Source organism: Oryx dammah, unplaced genomic scaffold (genome assembly GCF_014754425.2).
Source record: "Oryx dammah isolate SB20612 unplaced genomic scaffold, SCBI_Odam_1.1 HiC_scaffold_9, whole genome shotgun sequence".
Lineage (NCBI taxonomy): Eukaryota > Metazoa > Chordata > Mammalia > Artiodactyla > Bovidae > Oryx > Oryx dammah.
Genome location: NW_024070193.1, coordinates 52,736,402 through 52,754,049, shown reverse-complemented (window position 1 = coordinate 52,754,049; position 17,648 = coordinate 52,736,402). Strand labels below are relative to the sequence as shown.

Below are 17,648 nucleotides of genomic sequence, written 5' to 3'. Positions count from 1 at the left end.
GTGTGTGTCAGTGCATCTGTGTGTGTGTGTGTGCTTAGTCCTGTCTGACTCTTTGCAACCCCATGGACTGCAGCCCGCCAGGCTCCTCTGTCCATGGGATTTCCCAGGCAAGAATACTGGAGTGGGTTGCCATGCCCTCCTCCAGGGGATCTGCCCAACCCAGAAATCAAACCCATGTCTCCTGCATTGGCAGGCGGATTCTTTCCTGCTGAGCCATTGGGAAAGCCCATAAATGGGTCAGATCAGTCACTGCAGATGGTGACTGCAGCCATGAAATTAAAAGACTCTTGCTCCTTGGAAGAAAAGCTATGACTAAACTATACAGCATATTAAAAAGCAGAGACCTTATTTTACCAACAAAGTTCCATCTAGTCAAAGCTATGGTTTTTCCAATAATCATGTATTGATGTGAGAGTCAGACTACAAAGAAAGCTGAGCGCCGAAGTATTGATGCCTTTGAACTGTGGTATTGCAGAAGACTCTTGAGAATCCCTTGGACTGCAAGGAGATCCAACCAGCCAATCTTACAGGAAATCAGTCCTGAATATTCATTGGAAGGACTGATGCTGAAGCTGAAACTCCAGTACTTTGGCCACCTGATGCGAAGAACTGACTCATTGGAAAAGACCCTGATGCTGGGAAAGATTGTAGGCGGGAGGAGAAGGGGACAATAGAGGATGAGATGGTTGGATGGCATCACTGATGCAATGGACATGAGTTTGAGTAAGCTCCAGGAGTTGGTGATGGACAGCGAAGCCTGGCGTGCTGCAGTCCATGGGGTCGCAAAGAGTCGGACACAACTGAGCAACTGAACTGAACTGAATATTTATTACTGAGTTCCAGCTTTAAAAAAAAATAAACTAATTTTTGGAGCTGGTTTAGGTTCACAGCAAAATTGAGTGGAAGGTACAGGTACAGAGGTTTCTCCACCGGGCACAGCATACCCACAGTGGAATGCTCATTGCAACTGATGAGTGTACATGTCATTATCACACACAGTCCACAGTTACCTATGGATTCACTTTTGGTGTTCCACATTCTATGGGTTTTGAGAAACGTGTAATTACATATATCCACCATTGTAGTATTACACAAAACAGTTCCACTGCCCTAAAAATCCTCTGTGCTTCATCTGTTCATTGCTCCTAACTCCAGGCAACCATCAATCCTTTTACTGTCCCCTTAGTTTTGCTTTCTCTAGAATGTCGTATAGTTGGAATCATATAGTAGGTAGCCTCTTGAGACTGGCTTCTTTCATCTCATAATATGCATTTAAGTTTCTTTCATGTCTTTTCATGGCTTGATAGCTCACTTCTTTTAATAACTTTTTCTTATTTATTCATTTATTTGGCTATGCCAGTCTTAGTGGTGGCATGTGGGATCTAGTTTCCCGACCAGGGATCGAACCTGGGCCCCCTGCATGGGGAGCACAGAATCTTAACCACTGGACCACTAGGGAAGTCCCCTCATTTCTTCTGAGCACTGAATGATACTCCATTGTCTGGCAGTGCCATGGTTTATTTATCCATTCACCTACCGAAGAGACATCACAGTTCCTTCCAAGTTTTACCAATTATGAAAATTGTCAAAAATGCTATAAACATTCATGTACAGGTTTTGGTGTGAACTTAAGCTTTCAGCTGGGCCTTCCTCGTGGCTCAGCAGTAGAGAAGCCACCTGCAATGCAGGAGGTGGGGGAGATGTGGGTTCTATCTGTGAGCTGGGAAGATCTCCTGGAGAAGAAAATGGCAACCTACTCCAGTATTCTTGCCTGGAGAATCCCATGGACAGAGGAGCCCAGCGGGCTACAGTCCATGGGGTCACAGAGAGTCGGACATAACTGAGCAACTAAACAACAAAGTTTTCAGCTAATTTGGGTAAATATCAAGGACTGTGACTGCCGGATCTCATGGTAAAAGATGTTTAGCTTGGTGAGAACCTGCCAAACTGTCTTCCAAAGGGGTGTGTCAGTTTGCATTCCCATCAGCAAGGAATGAGAGTTCCTGTTGCTCCACATCCTCGCCACTGTCTGGTGTCATCAGTGTTCTGAATTTTGGCCACTTTACTAGAGGTGTAGTTGTATCTTGTTGTTTTAATTTGCCTTTTCTTGATGACATATGACATGGAGCAATTTTTCATATGCTTGCTTGCTATCCGTATATCTTCTTTAGTGAGGTATCTGTCTGGGTCTTTTGCATATTTTTTAATACTTATTTTTTATTTATCTGGCTGCACTGGGTTTGAGTTGCGGCACGTGGGATCCAGTTCCCTGACCAGGGATTGAACTCATGCCTCCTGCATTCAGAGCACGGAGTCTTAATCAGTGGACCATCAGGGAAATGCCTTTTGTGTATTTTGTAATTGAGTTGTTCATTTTCTTAATATTGAATTTCAAGAGTTCTTTGTATATTTTAGGGCTTCTCGGGTAAGCTCAGCTGGTAAAGAATCTGCCTGCAATGTGGGAAACCTCGGTTGGATCCCTGGGTTGGGAAGATCCCCTGGAGAAGGGGAACAGCTACCCACTCCAGCATTCTGGCCTGGAGAAATCCAAGGACTGTATAGTCTTGGAATCTTGGGGTTGCAAAGAGTCGGATACGACTGAACGACTTTCACTTCACTTTGTATATTTGCATGAGAGTCTTCAGTAGATATGTCTTTTGCAAAGAACTTCCGCAGTCTGTGGCTTGTCTTTTCATTCTCTTGATAGTCTTCTGCAAAGCTTAAGTTTTTAATTTTAAGGGAGTCCAGCTTATCAGTGATTTCTTTCACGGATTGTACCATTGGTGTTGTCTTGAAAAAGCCATCACCATACACATGGTCTTTAGGTTTTCACCTGTATTATCTTCTAAGATTTTTGTAGTTTTGCATTTTACATTTAGGTCCATGATCCACTTTGAGTTAAACTTTGTGAAGGTCTGAGGTCTGGGTCTAGATTCTTTTCTTTTGCATGTGGATGTTCAGTTGTCCCAGCATCTATGTTTAAAAGACTATTTTTGCTCCATTGTATAGCTTTTGCTCCTTTGTCAAAGATCAGTCAGCTACATTTTTGTGGGTCTATTTCTGGGCTATTGGTTTCCACGGATATTTGTCTTTTCTTTCACCAGCACCACACGGTCCTGGCTTCTGCATCTTAATGCAAGTCTTGAAGTCGTCATGTCAGTTCTTCAACCTTGTTCTTCAATAATGAGTGAGCTATTCTGAGTCTTTGTCTCTCCTTACAAATTACAGAATTAGTTTGTTCATATCCACAAAGTAACTTGCTTAGAATCATGACTGAGATTGAGCTGAATCTATAGATCAAGTTGGGAATCCTAACTACTATAGGATTATCTGGGCTGCCCTCTGCAGCCTCCTCAGACTTGCCCAGCAGGGATGGGATGCCCTCAGGGATGTTCCAAGCCCAGTTCATTCTCTGAAGCACTAGGACAAGGGCTCACCCAGAGCTCGTCTCCCCGGAACCACTGTTCTCTCTGTCTGCAAGGTCCTCGTCTGGCCCGTGCTCCGGCTGTTCTCTGTGTGGAGTGTCCTCTCCTCCATTGCCTAACCACAGTCCCCATGAAATTCCACCTCAGCTGCCACCACCTCAGGAAGTCTCCCTAATTATCCTCCTCCTTTGTGTCATTCGGCTCTTACTTGTTGTTATACACTGTCAACTCCTTGAAGGGTGAAAAAGTCCTCTATCTCTGTCTATCCATTCATCGTTCTCTCTAATTATCCATTCATCCAGCCAGCCAGCCACCCATCCAGCTATCTGTCTACCTGTCATTGATCTATCTCTCCATTCATCTATCCATCCATCCAACAATCCATCTATCTTCAATTTATCCATTCATCTATCTACCTATCATCTATCTCTTCATTTATCCATCCATTCATCTATCTCTCTGTCCACTCAGCCATCCACCCATCTATCCATCCATCCATCCAACAGTCTGTATATCTATCTATCCATTGAAAGCCCCTTTAAGTCTGAGCACTGCTTTGCATTACCCTAGACAAATAAATTAACAATTGGCCAGTGCCAACTGGTAATGAGTACAGAATTTTCCACACTCCCTTGGGAGACCCTAAACTGGATAAGTTCTATCAGCTGCTCAAAGTATTGCGATTTTTTGGTCTCAGTCTCCCATCACCACTGGAGAATTTCCCCAAAGCCCACCTGGAGGCACAGCCCCTCTTGCAGGCAGATCTGGGAATTAGCTGTTCTCAAAAATTCTTGCTTGCCCTGAGAGGTGAGCATTCAGTTCTCTGTCTGAAGACATTAATGAAGAGATCATTCCATTTCTGTTTTTATGGGAAATACAGGCAGGAGTAGCGTGTGCAGGGGAGGGTGGAATGCAGTGCTAAGAGAATGAGGTGGGCTGGTGGAGAGAGCAGCCAGGCCAGCCCTAGCTTGGACGGGGAGAAAGAGAAGCACACCCCAAGTAAGCCTTGGGGTACAACAGGGAGAAGGCGAGAGGGGACTTGAATCCTCCAGACCCCACACCATTGGCCCCATAAACAAGCTGCCAAGAGAAGCAAAGCTGGAGAACCCAAGTGGAGGCAGCTCATTTAATCAGCATCCAGTTGGTTAAAAATAACTTCCCTTATTAGTTTAAGTGAGATCACCACAAGGCTGGAAATTCACTGTCAGTGAAACACAAATACTAGAAGGAAGCAGAAACGTCTACATTCATGGTGAGCTTTAGTTCAAAAAAAGACACACAGGAGGAAGTTGCCTGCCCGTGCCACAGGCTCTGTTTGCCTTTGGGGCTTGTGAGGCACATGTCTGCCGTTTTTGGAGCGAGCACCCTTCATTTTCCCTGTCTTGCTGAGAAGAAGTGGCAGCCCAAGGCAAAGTGTCGTGAAGCATCTTTAGGAAAAAGGCAACCTTTAGAGGTGATGCTGCACCTGGGGTCTGCTGAACCAGACCTCATGTGCACTCCCCAGGAGCCTCTTCTCGCTTCCCACCACCTTCCTTCGGCACACAGATATCCCTTGTTTTTGATTTTTTGTTTTTAACTGCAGTATAGTTGACTTACAATGCTGTGTTAGTTTCTGGTGTCCAGCCAAGTGATTCCATGATGTATACACACACATATATATACAAACACACACATAGTAGTCTGTACGTGCTAATAACTCCTAATTTACCCCTCTCCCACCCCTCTTCCCCTTTGGTAACCATGGGTTTGTTTTCTAGGTCTGAGAATCTGTTTCTGTTTTGTAAAGAAGCTCATTTGTATCAAAGTTCAGATTCCACATATAAGTGATATCATATGGTATTCGTCTTTGTGTGACTTACCTCTCTTAGTATGATAATCTCTTGTTGACTGTCTACAAGGTTCCAACCAAGGAAAAGTGGGGAGCCATATGGGAGTGGTTTACATGCTCTTTCTAAAGGGCCAAAGGCAGAGGATCAGGGACAGAGCTCTCTGAGGAAAACTTGGGGAACCCATCCTGCTTTCCTGGAAAGCCCAAGAGACAGCATCCCTCTGAACCCAATCCCGCCTCAGCATGCATTCCTGAGCCCAGATTTTCCCACCTAAGCCTCTCCCTGTTGGTCTGGAGGTGATGGGGGTGGACAAGCTAGGCTCCAGAAGATTGCCCTGGGGTGCAGGGCTCAAGCGCTGTGATTCAAAGACCCCCACACAGGGCTCACTCTGCTAAAGTGGCAGCAGTCCTCACATAAGCTGACAAATGTCATGAATTTGCTTCAGTTTGGTTTTTTTTTTTTTTTTGGTTTTCCTTTCTTTTGTGCTTCCCTATTGTTTTTGTTGTTTTGGGAGGAGTATGTAGACCTTTTGAGGGGAAATTTTCATTTACATATAATCGCAAAGTTACAGAAAAATTCTAAGAATAAGGAACTCCCATAAATGCTTTATCCCCATTTACTAATGTGTTTTCATTTTGTGCCATTTGCTTTATCATTCTCTAGATAGATATAGATATGTATATAGAATCTATATATAGAGAAAATATATATCATATATACGTATACACATACATATATGTGTAGGCTTTGTTGTTCAATTGCTAAGTCATGTCCAACTCTTTGTGACCCCATGGATTGCAACATGTCAGGCTCCTCTGTCCTCCACTATCTCCTGGAGTTTGCTCAAATTCATGTACATTGAGTTGGTGATGCTATCTAACTGTCTCATCCCCTGCTACCCGCATCTCCTTCTGCCTTCAATCTTTCCAGTGTCAGGGTCTTTTCCACTGGCTGCCTCTTTGCATCAGGTAGCCAAAGGATTGGAGCTTCAGCTAAAGGATCAGTTCTTCCAGTGAATATTCAGGGTTGATTTCCTTTAGGGTTGACTGGTTTGATCTTCTTGCTGTCCAAGGGACTCTTAAGAGTCTTCTCCAGCACCGCAATTCAAAAGCATCCATTCTTTGGTGTTGAGCCTTCTTTATGGCCCAACTCTCATATCCATACATGACTACTGGGAAAACCATAGCTTTGACTATATGGACCTTGATCAGCAAAGTGATGTCTTTGCTTTTTAAGACGCTGTCTAGATTTCTCATAGTATTCCTTCCAAGGAGTGAGCATCTTTTAATTTCATGGCTGCATGGTTGTGTATATATACATGTACAAATATGTATATATGCGTATCTGTAATTCCTTTCTCCACCACTTGAGAATGATTTGTAGATGTGATGTCCCTTTGTCCCCAAAAACTTTAGTACACATTTCCAAGAACAAGGATATTCTCTTGCATAACTGCAGTATAGTTACCAAAGTTAGAGAACTTAAGCCCTGATACAACACTACTAATTCATAATCCATATTCAGACTTCATCAAGTATAGCTGTTTCCGCTGATCCAGGATCACAGACTGCATTTTGTTGTCAAGTCTTTTTGAAAGAAAAGTGAAAGTTAAGTCGCTCAGTCGTGTCTGACTCTTTGCAACCCCATGGACTGTAGCCCACCAGGCTCCGCCGTCCATGGGATTCTCCAGGCAAGAATACTGGAGTGGGTTGCCATTTCCTTCTCCAGGGGATCTTCCCGACCCAGGGATCAAACCCAGGTCTCCTGCATTAGAGGCAGACGCTTTAACCTCTGAGCCACCAGGGAAGCCCGTCAAGTCTTTTTAGTCTATTTTAATTCAAAACAGTTCCCTAGCCCTTCTTTATCTTTCTCACCCTTGATGTTTTGGAAAGCCTGTAGGCCAGTCGTTCTGTGTGATGGTTCTCAGTTTGAGTCTGATTACTGTCTCTTCATGATCAGATTCGAGGTATGCATTTTTGGCTACTGAAATCAAATTGTGCTCCTTAGAGTGCAAGATATCAGGAGACACATCTCATCAGTTTGACAAGAACCCGGTTTTAGAGTCACACTCATGGGTTTTAGCTTGGTGCCCTATAGGATGTGAACAGCTATCTCCAACCTCTGGCTTCTTCCTGCACTACAGCTGTGGACAGTGAGGCACACACTCACAGACACACAACCTGTTTGAAGGCCTGTGAGGTGGGAGGCCCAGGATTTCCTTTTGGATGGTGTGGAACACGTGGTTGGATGATCAGTGGCCCCCATCACCCCAGTCAACAGCCAGCCAACGTCCAGAAGCAAGGCCCCCACCCAGCAGCTGATGGTGGACTCATGAATAAGCCTGGCTGAGCCCAGCAGAGAAACACTGATCGCTGTCACCCCATCCCCCAAACAGTGAACTAAACAAAGGGTTGTTGCTTTAAGCCACTACATTTATGGTTGGTATGCTGCTGCTGCTGCTGCTAAGTTGCCTCAGTCGTGTCTGACTCTGTGCGACCTCATAGACCACAGCCCACCAGGCTCCTTTGTCCCTGGGATTCTCCAAGCAAGAATACTGGAGTGGGTTGCCATTTCCTTCTCCCATGGATGGTATGTTCCACAGCAAAGGAGAGCAGATACCCGTTGTTTATCAGGGGAAAGAGCTCAGACTCAGAAGGCCTGCATCTCCGTTGAGATCACGAAAGAAAGAAGGTCATGCTGGCTTTCTTTTAGCTCTGTCCTGTCTCCTTCAGAGACCTGAACCTCTGCCTCGGTTTGAGATTCAAAAGATCATTTTCATTTACTTATGCGGTTTAAAAACAAACCACGGGTATTGTTCTCCCCAGACCTTTCCAGGGCACGTCGTTCAGTCATTGGACTGCAACCAACAGATGTAGAATCTTTTCTGGAGGGAGATGCCGTAGCAGCAGAGAAATCTACCACCAAGACACATCTAACAGGCACCAGCTGGGGCTGTAGGGTTCACTGTGGCTCTTTTTAAAAAAATACATATATGTATTTATTTATTTGGCTGCCCCAGGCCTTAGTTGCGGCACACAGGATCTTTAGTCTTGGCTTGTGAACTCTTAGTTGTAGCATGTGGGGTCTAGTTCCCTGACCAGGGATCCAACTGGAGCCCCCCCGCATTGAGAGTGCTGAGTCTCAGCCACTGGACCTCTAGGGAAATCCCCTCCTGGCTCTTTGCTTTGTCAACTCCTCTGACCCCTTTCCCTAAAGACTGGGATTTGGTGCCTCTGGGATGTAGCCTGAGGGTTTGTATTTCTAGTATGTTCATCTGGTATTGCTCACCATCAAAGAGCTTTGGGAAACTGCATTAGTGAAGTATTTCTCCAACTTGGGTTATGTCTTATAACCACTGAGTGCGTATGTGCACGCTCAATCACTTCAGTTGTGTCCGACTCTATGCGACCTGCCAAGCTCCTCTGTCCATGGGATTCTCTGGGCAAGAATACTGGAGTGAGTTGCCATGTCCTCCTCCAGGGGACCTTCCTGATCCAGGGATTGAACCTGCATCTCTTAACATCTCCTGCACTGCCAGGCAGGTTCTTTACCACTAGAGCCCGCTGGGAAGCCCTGGGAAAGCTTTAAAAAGCCCCAACGTCCACAGCATTTGTATCTGAATCTCTAGGGCTGGCCCTCAGGCTTCAGTATTTCTTAAAACTTCCCAGGTGAGAACACCGTGCAGCCAGGCAGTAGCTGTGGTGATGTCTATGACTGATGAGTAAGCAGCTTGCTTTCTCCCGCTGTGCACGGACATTCCCTTTCAGTGGCGTGAATTTCTGACAGTGAAGGTGTCCTTTTCCCAGAGCTCATGATACGCAGCCCTGGAGACTCCCTTATGGTTTTCTCCTCATCATTCAGCTGATTTCCCATAAGAAAGTCCAATTTTCCTTTCTAGGAGCAGTTTCCTAAATCCTATAAATTTCTTTTCAGGGAAAAAGTTTTGTTTGTTTTTTCTTTTCTTCGTAGAAAAATTTCCACCATGAAGGCAGATTGAAGGGCAAGCAGTATCAGCAACTGTAGCAGATGTTGTCAGGGATCCATGGACGGGGGCTCTAGGTAGGCATCTGTGCATGTCTGTTGGAGGTTGGCTTGCCTATTGGAACGCTTTGTCTGAGCACACCGAAATCCAGAAGAGTCTGGGAATTTACAGCTCCCTGAAGCAGCCCTTACCCAGTGACTGACAGAAGCAGTGGTATAGATAGCCCTGCTCTCGCTCCTGATCAGGAATCCCATGATGACCTGTGGGCACTGTCTCCAGGGGGCCATCAAGGACCGCACCAGAGTTACTCCCCACCTCACCCACCTCCCAACCCCTGTGGATATTGATTAGTGCCCGCCCCTCCTGGCCCTCTTCCTTTCCCTGTCCCCACTGCCCTGCTGGCTTTTCTTCAGAAGACTTCCTGATTCACAATGTTCAGTGAATCCTCATCGTAAAGTTGGCTTCTAATAGAACACAACCTAGAGGTCAACCCCCACAAGCACACCCTCCAAAACCTTTGCAGAGGCTCCAGCACTGACCTTCATCCTTAATACACAGCGCGTTGTAGGTACCCCCAGGAACCGGGCTGCTTTCAACCCTCACATCGACAGCTCGCACGGCTTGCTGCTCACCCCTCCCCTTGCTGCACACAGTTGTCCTGAAACAAAGAAGACAGTGGGTTAGGAGAGCTAACCAAAACTGGGAAAAGAACTCTCCTCTGCCATCAGCTCTGAATCAGCAGATATTTTTCTGATTCAGGAGTTTTGGCTGAAAGTATTAATACTCTTCCCAGAGATCCGTCTAAAAGCAGGAAGTTGTAGGTGATGCTTGAGTTCAGGTCACATAAATAGATAGTATATTCAAAAGCAGAGACATTACTTTGCCGACTAAGGTCCATCTAGTCAAGGCTGTGATTTTTCCTGTGGTCATGTACGGATGTCAGAGTTGGACTGTGAAGAAGGCTGAGCGCCGAAGAATTGATGCTTTCGAACTGTGGTGTTGGAGAAGACTCTTGAGAATCCCTTGGACTGCAAGGAGATCCAACCAGTCCATTCTGGAGGAGATCAACCCTGGGATTTCTTTGGAAGGAATGATGCTAAAGCTGAAGCTCCAGTACTTTGGCCATCTCATGCGAAGAGTTGACTCATTGGAAAAGACTCTGATGCTGGGAGGGATTGGGGGCAGGAGGAGAAGGGGACGACAGAGGATGAGATGGCTGGATGGCATCACTGACTTGATGGATGTGAGTCTGAGTGAACTCCGGGAGTTGGTGATGGACAGGGAGGCCTGGGGTGCTGCGATTCATGGGGTCACAAAGAGTCAGACACGACTGAGTGACTGAACTGAACTGAACTGAACTGAAATTGATTAAAGTTTCAGGTAAAATATATTGCTGATCTCTTCCAGTATATGCTTGGTTTTTATTTCATAAAATTCTGCTCTTTATTAGCTCCCTTCTTTTGGGGGGATGGGTTTGTTTTGCTGTTCTTTTCAGATTTCTTAAGATAGATCATTATTAGTTCCTGAACCTTCAGACTCTTTTCTAACATAAGCATTTAATGTTTTGGTTAAAGCATTTAATGCATTTTCCTTCAGGTATAGCTCTAGTAGCATCCCATGAATTTGGGTGTGCTATATATGTGTGTGCATGTATGTGTGTGCACATATGTGTGTGTGTGTGTGTGTGTGTGTATAATTTTTGGCCACACTGTGTGGCCTTAGTTCCAAGAGGGTTGGCACGCATGCCCCCTGGATTAGGAGCACCGAGTCTTAACAAATGGACTGCCAGAGAAGTCCCCGTTATATTTTAATATCATTCATTTCTCCATATATGTAAATTTCCATTATAATTTATTTTTGTCCCATGATTTGTTTAGGGGTATCACTTAAATCAACAAATAGAATTTTTAAAAATCCACCTGATGGTTCTTGTTTTCCTTTTCTTTTTTCATTTGTGCTGTATGATGTAGACACACAGTACATCTATGTACTTCCTAACATAAATGAAAACACATGTTCATAGAAAAGCTTGTACGTAAATGTTCACAACAGGTTTATTTGTTACAGAGCAAAAATGGAAACAACCCAAATGCCTATCAGGAAGTGTATGGATAAATAAATTGTAGCATACTTGATGCAATCAAATATTATTTAGCAGTAAAAAAACAATGAACCATTAATAACATAAAATATAGATGAATATCAAAATAATTTTTGAGTGAAAGAGGTCAGAAAAAGAGCATATGCTGTATGACTCCATTTATATGAAATACAAATTAGCCTCAGGTGTCAGAAACCCGAGCAGTAGCTATCTGGGCACAGAGGTGGATGAACGGGTGATGGAGGTAGAAAGGGAGGAAAGAGCTGCAGCTGAGTCTGTTTATGTTTTGTAAATAAGTTCATTCGTATCTTTTAAAAATGTTTATTTATTTTTGGCTGCACTGGGTCTTTGCTGCTGCATGCAGGCTTTCTCTAGTTGTGGAAAGTGGGGCTACTCTCTATTTGTAGTATATGGGCTACTAATTGCAGTGGCTCCCCTTGTGGAGCACAGGCTCTTGAGACCGTGGAATCCCGTGGTTGCGGCACGTGGGCTCAGTAGTGTGGCACACAGGCTCAGTTGCCCTGCAGCATCTGGAATCCTCCTGGGCCAGGAATTGAACCCATGTCTCCTGTGTTGGCAGGCAGATTCTTAACCACTTGACCACCAGGGAAGTTCTGTATCTTTTTTAAAATTAGACTCCACATATGATTGATATTATATGATGTTTGTCTTCCTCTGTTGGACTTTTTTCACTTAGTATGATCATCTCTGCTGCTGCTAAGTCACTTTAGTCGTGTCCGACTCTGTGTGACCCCATAGAGCCCACCAGGCTCCCCCGTCCCTGGGATTCTCCAGGCAAGAACACTGGAGTGAGTTGCCATTTCCTTCTCCAATGCATGAAAGTGAAAAGTTTAAGGGAAGTCACTCAGTCGTGTCCGACTCTTTGCGACCCCATGGACCGCAGCCCACCAGGCTCCTCTGTCCATGGGATTTTCCAGGCAAGAGTACTGGAGTGGGGTGCCATCGCCTCTCTAGGTCCACCCACATTGCTGCCAAAGGTACTGTTTCTTTTTTATGCTGAGTAGTATTTCATTGCGTACATGTACCACTTCTTTACCCATTCCCCTGTTGACGGACATTTAGATTGCATTCATGTCCTGACTACTGTGAACAGTGTTGCACTGAGCACTGAGGTATACCGCGATTTTCAAATCACGGTTTTCTCGGGGTATATACCCAGGAGTGGGGTTGCTAGATCATACGGCAGCTCTTGTTTTTACTTTTTTTAAGGAACCTCCACATTGTTCTCCAGAGTGGCTGTACTAACTTACATTCCCACCAACCGGTTAGGAGGTGATGGTCCTTGTTTTCTAATCAGAGCATCACATTCGCTTAATTTAATCACATATCTCTTTGAATTTAAATCTGCCATATTTCTATTAGTCCTGCCCATTCTTTCTTCCTCTTTTCTCTTCCAGAGTTTGATTGTTTGAATTCCTTTTCGGCAATCTGTTCTTCTGTATTGGTTTGGAAGTTACATGTCCTTTTATAATTCTTTTTTTTAATTTTATAGTTATATATATTTTTTGAGATAATTAACATAACATACAATTCACCTATTTAAAGTATATAATTCAGTAGTTTTCAGTGCACAGAGTTGCATAACCATTCTTGCAATTTTAGAACATTTTTGTCATTCCCAAAGAAACCCTGTTCTCATTAGGTCACTTTCCATTTCCCCTCAATTCATTCCCCTTACCACCTTAACCAAATACTAATTTGCTTTCTATCTCTAAAGACTTGTCTATGCTAGATGTTTCATATAGATGGACTCATACAATATGTGATTTTTTTGTGAATGATTTTAGTGGTTACTCCAGAGGTTATAACATGCTTCTTTGATTTATTAAAATTTAATGTTTCTTTTACCCTTTTTCCCAACAACACAGCTTAAAATACTATGTATTAACATACTTCAAACACTTCCTGATTTATATGCCATTTTTTAGTCTTTACTATTGCTTTATATAATCATAGATCTTCCTCAACTTATAATTGGGGTTATATCTCCCAAAACTTGTAATAAGTTGAAAATATGGTAAGTAAAAGATGCATATAATACACATAGCCTACTGTATATTAGAGCTTAGCCTAGGTTACCTTAAACATGCTCCAAACATTTACATTAGGCTACAGTTGGGTAAGATCATCCAACAATCTATTTTACAAGAAAGCATTGAATGTCTCATGTAATTTATTGAATGCTATGCTGAAAGTGAAGCTTTCCAAGGCCCACTTGACCTCACCTTCCAGGATGTCCGGCTCTAGGTGAGTGATCACACCATCATTATCATCTGGGTCGTGAAGCTCTTTTTTGTACAGTTCTTCTGTGTATTCTTGCCACCTCTTCTTAATATCTTCTGCTTCTGTTAGGTCCATACCATTTCTGTCCTTTATCGAGCCCATCTTTGCATGAAATATTCCCTTGGTACCTCTAATTTTCTTGAAGAGATCTCTAGTCTTTCCCATTCTGTTCTTTTCCTCTATTTCTTTGCACTGATCACTGAGGAAGGCTTTCTTATCTCTCCTTGCTATTGTTTGGAACTCTGCATTCAGATGCTTATCTTTCCATTTCTCCTTGGCTTTTCGCTTCTCTTCTTTTCATAGCTATTTGTAAGGCCTCCCCAGACAGCCATTTTGCTTTTTTGCATTTCTTTTCCATGGGGATGGTCTTGATCCCTGTCTCCTGTACAATGTCACGAACCTCCGTCCATAGTTCATCAGGCACTCTGTCTATCAGATTTAGTCCCTTAAATCTATTTCTCACTTCCACTATATAATCATAAGGGATTTGATTTAGGTCATACCTGAATGGTCCAGTGGTTTTCCCTACTTTCTTCAATTTAAGTCTGAATTTGGCAATAAGGAGTTCATGATCTGAGCCACCATCAGCTCCCGGTCTTGTTTTTGCTGACCGTATAGAGCTTCTCTATCTTTGGCTGCAAAGAATATAATCAATCTGATTTCAGTGTTGACCATCTGGTGATGTCCATGTGTACAGTCTTCTCTTATATTGTTGGAAGAGGGTGTTTGCTATGACCAGTGCGTTCTCTTGGCAAAACTCTATTAGCCTTTGCCCTGCTTCATTCCGTACTCCAAGGCTAAAGTTGCCTGTTACTCCAGGTGTTTCTTGATTTCCTACTTTTGCATTCCAGTCGCCTATAATGAAAAGGACATCTTTTTTGGGTGTTAGTTCTAAAAGGTCTTATAGGTCTCAGATATGCAGATGACACCACCCTTATGGCAGAAAGTGAAGAGGAGCTAAAAAGCCTCTTGATGAAAGTGAAAGAGGAGAGTGAAAAAGTTGGCTTAAAGCTCAACATTCAGAAAACGAAGATCATGGCATCCGGTCCCATCACTTCATGGGAAATAGATGGAGAAACAGTAGAAATAGTGTCAGACTTTATTTTTTGGGGCTCCAAAATCCCTGCAGATGGTGACTCTAGCCATGAAATTAAAAGACGCTTACTCCTTGAAAGGAAAGTTATGACCAACCTAGATAGCATATTAAAAAGCAGAGACATTACTTTGCCAACAAAGGTCCATCTAGTCAAGGCTATGGTTTTTCCTGTGGTCATGTATGGATGTGAGAGTTGGACTGTGAAGAAAGCTGAGCACCAAAGAATTGATGCTTTTGAACTATGGTGCTGGAGAAGACTCTTGAGAGTCCCTTGGACTGCAAGGAGATCCAACCAGTCCATCCTAAAGGAGATCAGTCCTGGGTGTTCATTGGAAGGACTGATGCTAAAGCTGAAACTCCAATACTTTGGCAAAGAGTTGACTCATTGGAAAAGACCCTGGTGCTGGGAGGGATTGGGGGCAGGAGGAGAAGGGGACGACAGAGGATGAGATGGCTGGATGGCATCACCGACTCGATGGACGTGAGTTTGAGTGAACTCCGGGAGTTGGTGATGGACAGGGAGGCCTGGCATGCTGCGATTCATGGGGTCGCAAACAGTTGGACATGACTGAGTGACTGAACTGAACTGATGTTGAAAGTGAAAAAGCTGAATGGTCGTCTCACCACGAAATGGCTATAAGTGTATCAGTTTTTTATTCTCATGATCACACAACTGACTGGGAGCTGCAGCTTACTGCCACTGCCCCGCATCACAAAAAAGTATGATAGTATTTCACTAGCCTAAAAAGAGATCAAAATTCACAGCTTGAAGAACCATTTCTATTGAAAGCATGATGCTTTCCTACCATCATAAAGTTAAAAAGTTGTAAGCTGAACCACCATAAGTCAGGAACCATCTGTATGTAATTTCAATTCACCCCTATATTTACTTTTACCACTCAATTCTTTCTTGCTTCTCCAGTTGGCCACTTCCAATTATTTTCCTCCTGCCAGAAGAACATGCTTCAGGGTTTCATTTAGTGCAGATCATATGTAGTGAATTCTCTCACCTTTTATCTGTCTGGAAATTCTTTATGTTACCTTTATTCTCTGAAGATATCTTCACTGGGTATAGAATTCCTGTTTGGTAGTATTTTCTTTCAGCACTTTGAAGGCATCATTCAGTGGTCTTTGGGCTCTCACTGTCACTTTATTGCTGCTCCTTTGAAGGTACTCTTTCTTTTCCTTATCACTTTTAATAGTTTTTCTTCATATTTGATCCTTACCAGTTTTACTGTTTTGTTCCAGGTTGTGAAACTCCTATTTATCCTGATTGGGCTTTGCAGGGCTGCTTAAATCGGTGTGAGTATTTTTCCACAGTTGTGGCTATATCTCATATTAATTTTGCTTCATCTTATTTCTCTTGTCCTTTTGGATTTCCAATTACATGCATCTTCTTTGCTTTGTACTCTTTCTTCTATATTTTCATCCCTTTTCTTCTGTTCTTTATTCTGGACATTTTCCTCTAAAATATCTTCCAGTTCATTAATTTGCTCTTTGACTCTTAAAATCAGCTGTTAGATTTGGTCATTAAGTTCTTAATTTCAGCTACTGTATTTTTCATTTCTAGAGTTTTTATTTGGTTATTTTTATAATTTTCAGTCTTCTGCCAAAATTCTCCTTTTTGTCCTTTGTATTTTGAGCATTTTAAAGAGTTATTTTAAAGTCTGCATCTACCAGTGTTAACACTAGAATTTCTATTGGCTATTATTATTCTTGTTGCCTTGTCTCCCCAGCTCAGTTCAGTCACTCAGTCGTGTCCAACTCTTTGTTACCCCATGGACTGCAGCATGCCAGGCTTCCCTGTCGATCACCACCTCCTGGAGTTTACTCAAACTCAAGTCCATTGACTTGGTGATGCCATCCAACCATCTCATCCTCTGTTGTCCACTTCTCCTCTCACCTCAATCATTCCCAGCATCAAGATCTTCAAATGAGTTAGTTCTTCACATCAGGTGGCCAAAGTATTGGAGTTTCAGCTTCAGCATCAGTCCTTCCAATGAATATTCAGGACTGATCTCCTCCAGGATGGACTGGTTGAATCTCCTTGCAGTCCAAGGGACTCTCAAGAGTCTTCTCCAACACCACAGTTCAAAAGCATCAATTCTTTGGCGCTCAGCCTTCTTCACAGTCCAACTCTCACATCCATACATGACCACGGGAAAAACCACAGCTCTGACTACATGGACCTTTGTTGGCAAAGTAATGTCTCTGCTTTTGAATATGCTATCTAGGTTGGTCATAACTTTCCTTCCAAGGAGTAAGCGTCTTTTAATTTCATGGCTGCAGTCACCATCTGCAGTGATTTTGGAGCCCCCCAAAATAAAGTCTAACACTGTTTCCATTGTTTCCCCATCTATTCCCATGAAGTGATGGGACCAGATGCCATGATCTTCGTTTTCTGAATGTTGAGCTTTAAGTCAACATTTTCACTCTCCTCTTTCACTTTCATCAAGAGGCTTTTTAGTTCCTCTTCACTTTCTGCCATAAGGGTGGTGTCCTCTGCATATCTGAGGTTATTGATATTTCTCCTGGCAATCTTGATTCCAGCTTGTGCTTCATTCAGTCCAGCGTTTCTCATGATGTACTCTGCATATAAGCGAAATAAGCAGGGTGACAATATACAGCCTTGATGTACTCCAATTCCTATGAGGAACCAGTCTGTTGTTCCATGTCCAGTTCTAACTGTTGCTTTTTGACCTACACACAGATTTCTCAGGAGGTAGGTAAGGCGGTCTGGTATTCCCATCTCTTGAAGAATTTCCCACAGTTTGTTGTGATCCACACAGTCAAAGGCTTTGGCATAGTCGATAAAGCAGAAATAGATGTTTTTCTGGAACTCTCTTACTTTTTCAGTGATCCAACGGATGTTGGCAATTTGAGCTCTGGTTCCTCTGCCTTTTCTAAATCC

The 17,648-nt window shown here is 43.3% G+C and overlaps 1 protein-coding gene across 1 annotated transcript in view; it reads right to left on the bottom strand.

Annotated features, from left to right (window-relative positions):
• SUSD5 (sushi domain containing 5) overlaps positions 1–17,648 on the bottom strand; it is a 45,878-nt gene that overhangs the window by 16,353 nt on the left and 11,877 nt on the right. The window contains exon 3 of the mRNA XM_040246309.1: positions 9,776–9,894. Within this exon, the coding sequence (XP_040102243.1) occupies positions 9,776–9,894 (119 nt within the window). The remainder of the gene's footprint in view (positions 1–9,775; positions 9,895–17,648) is intronic.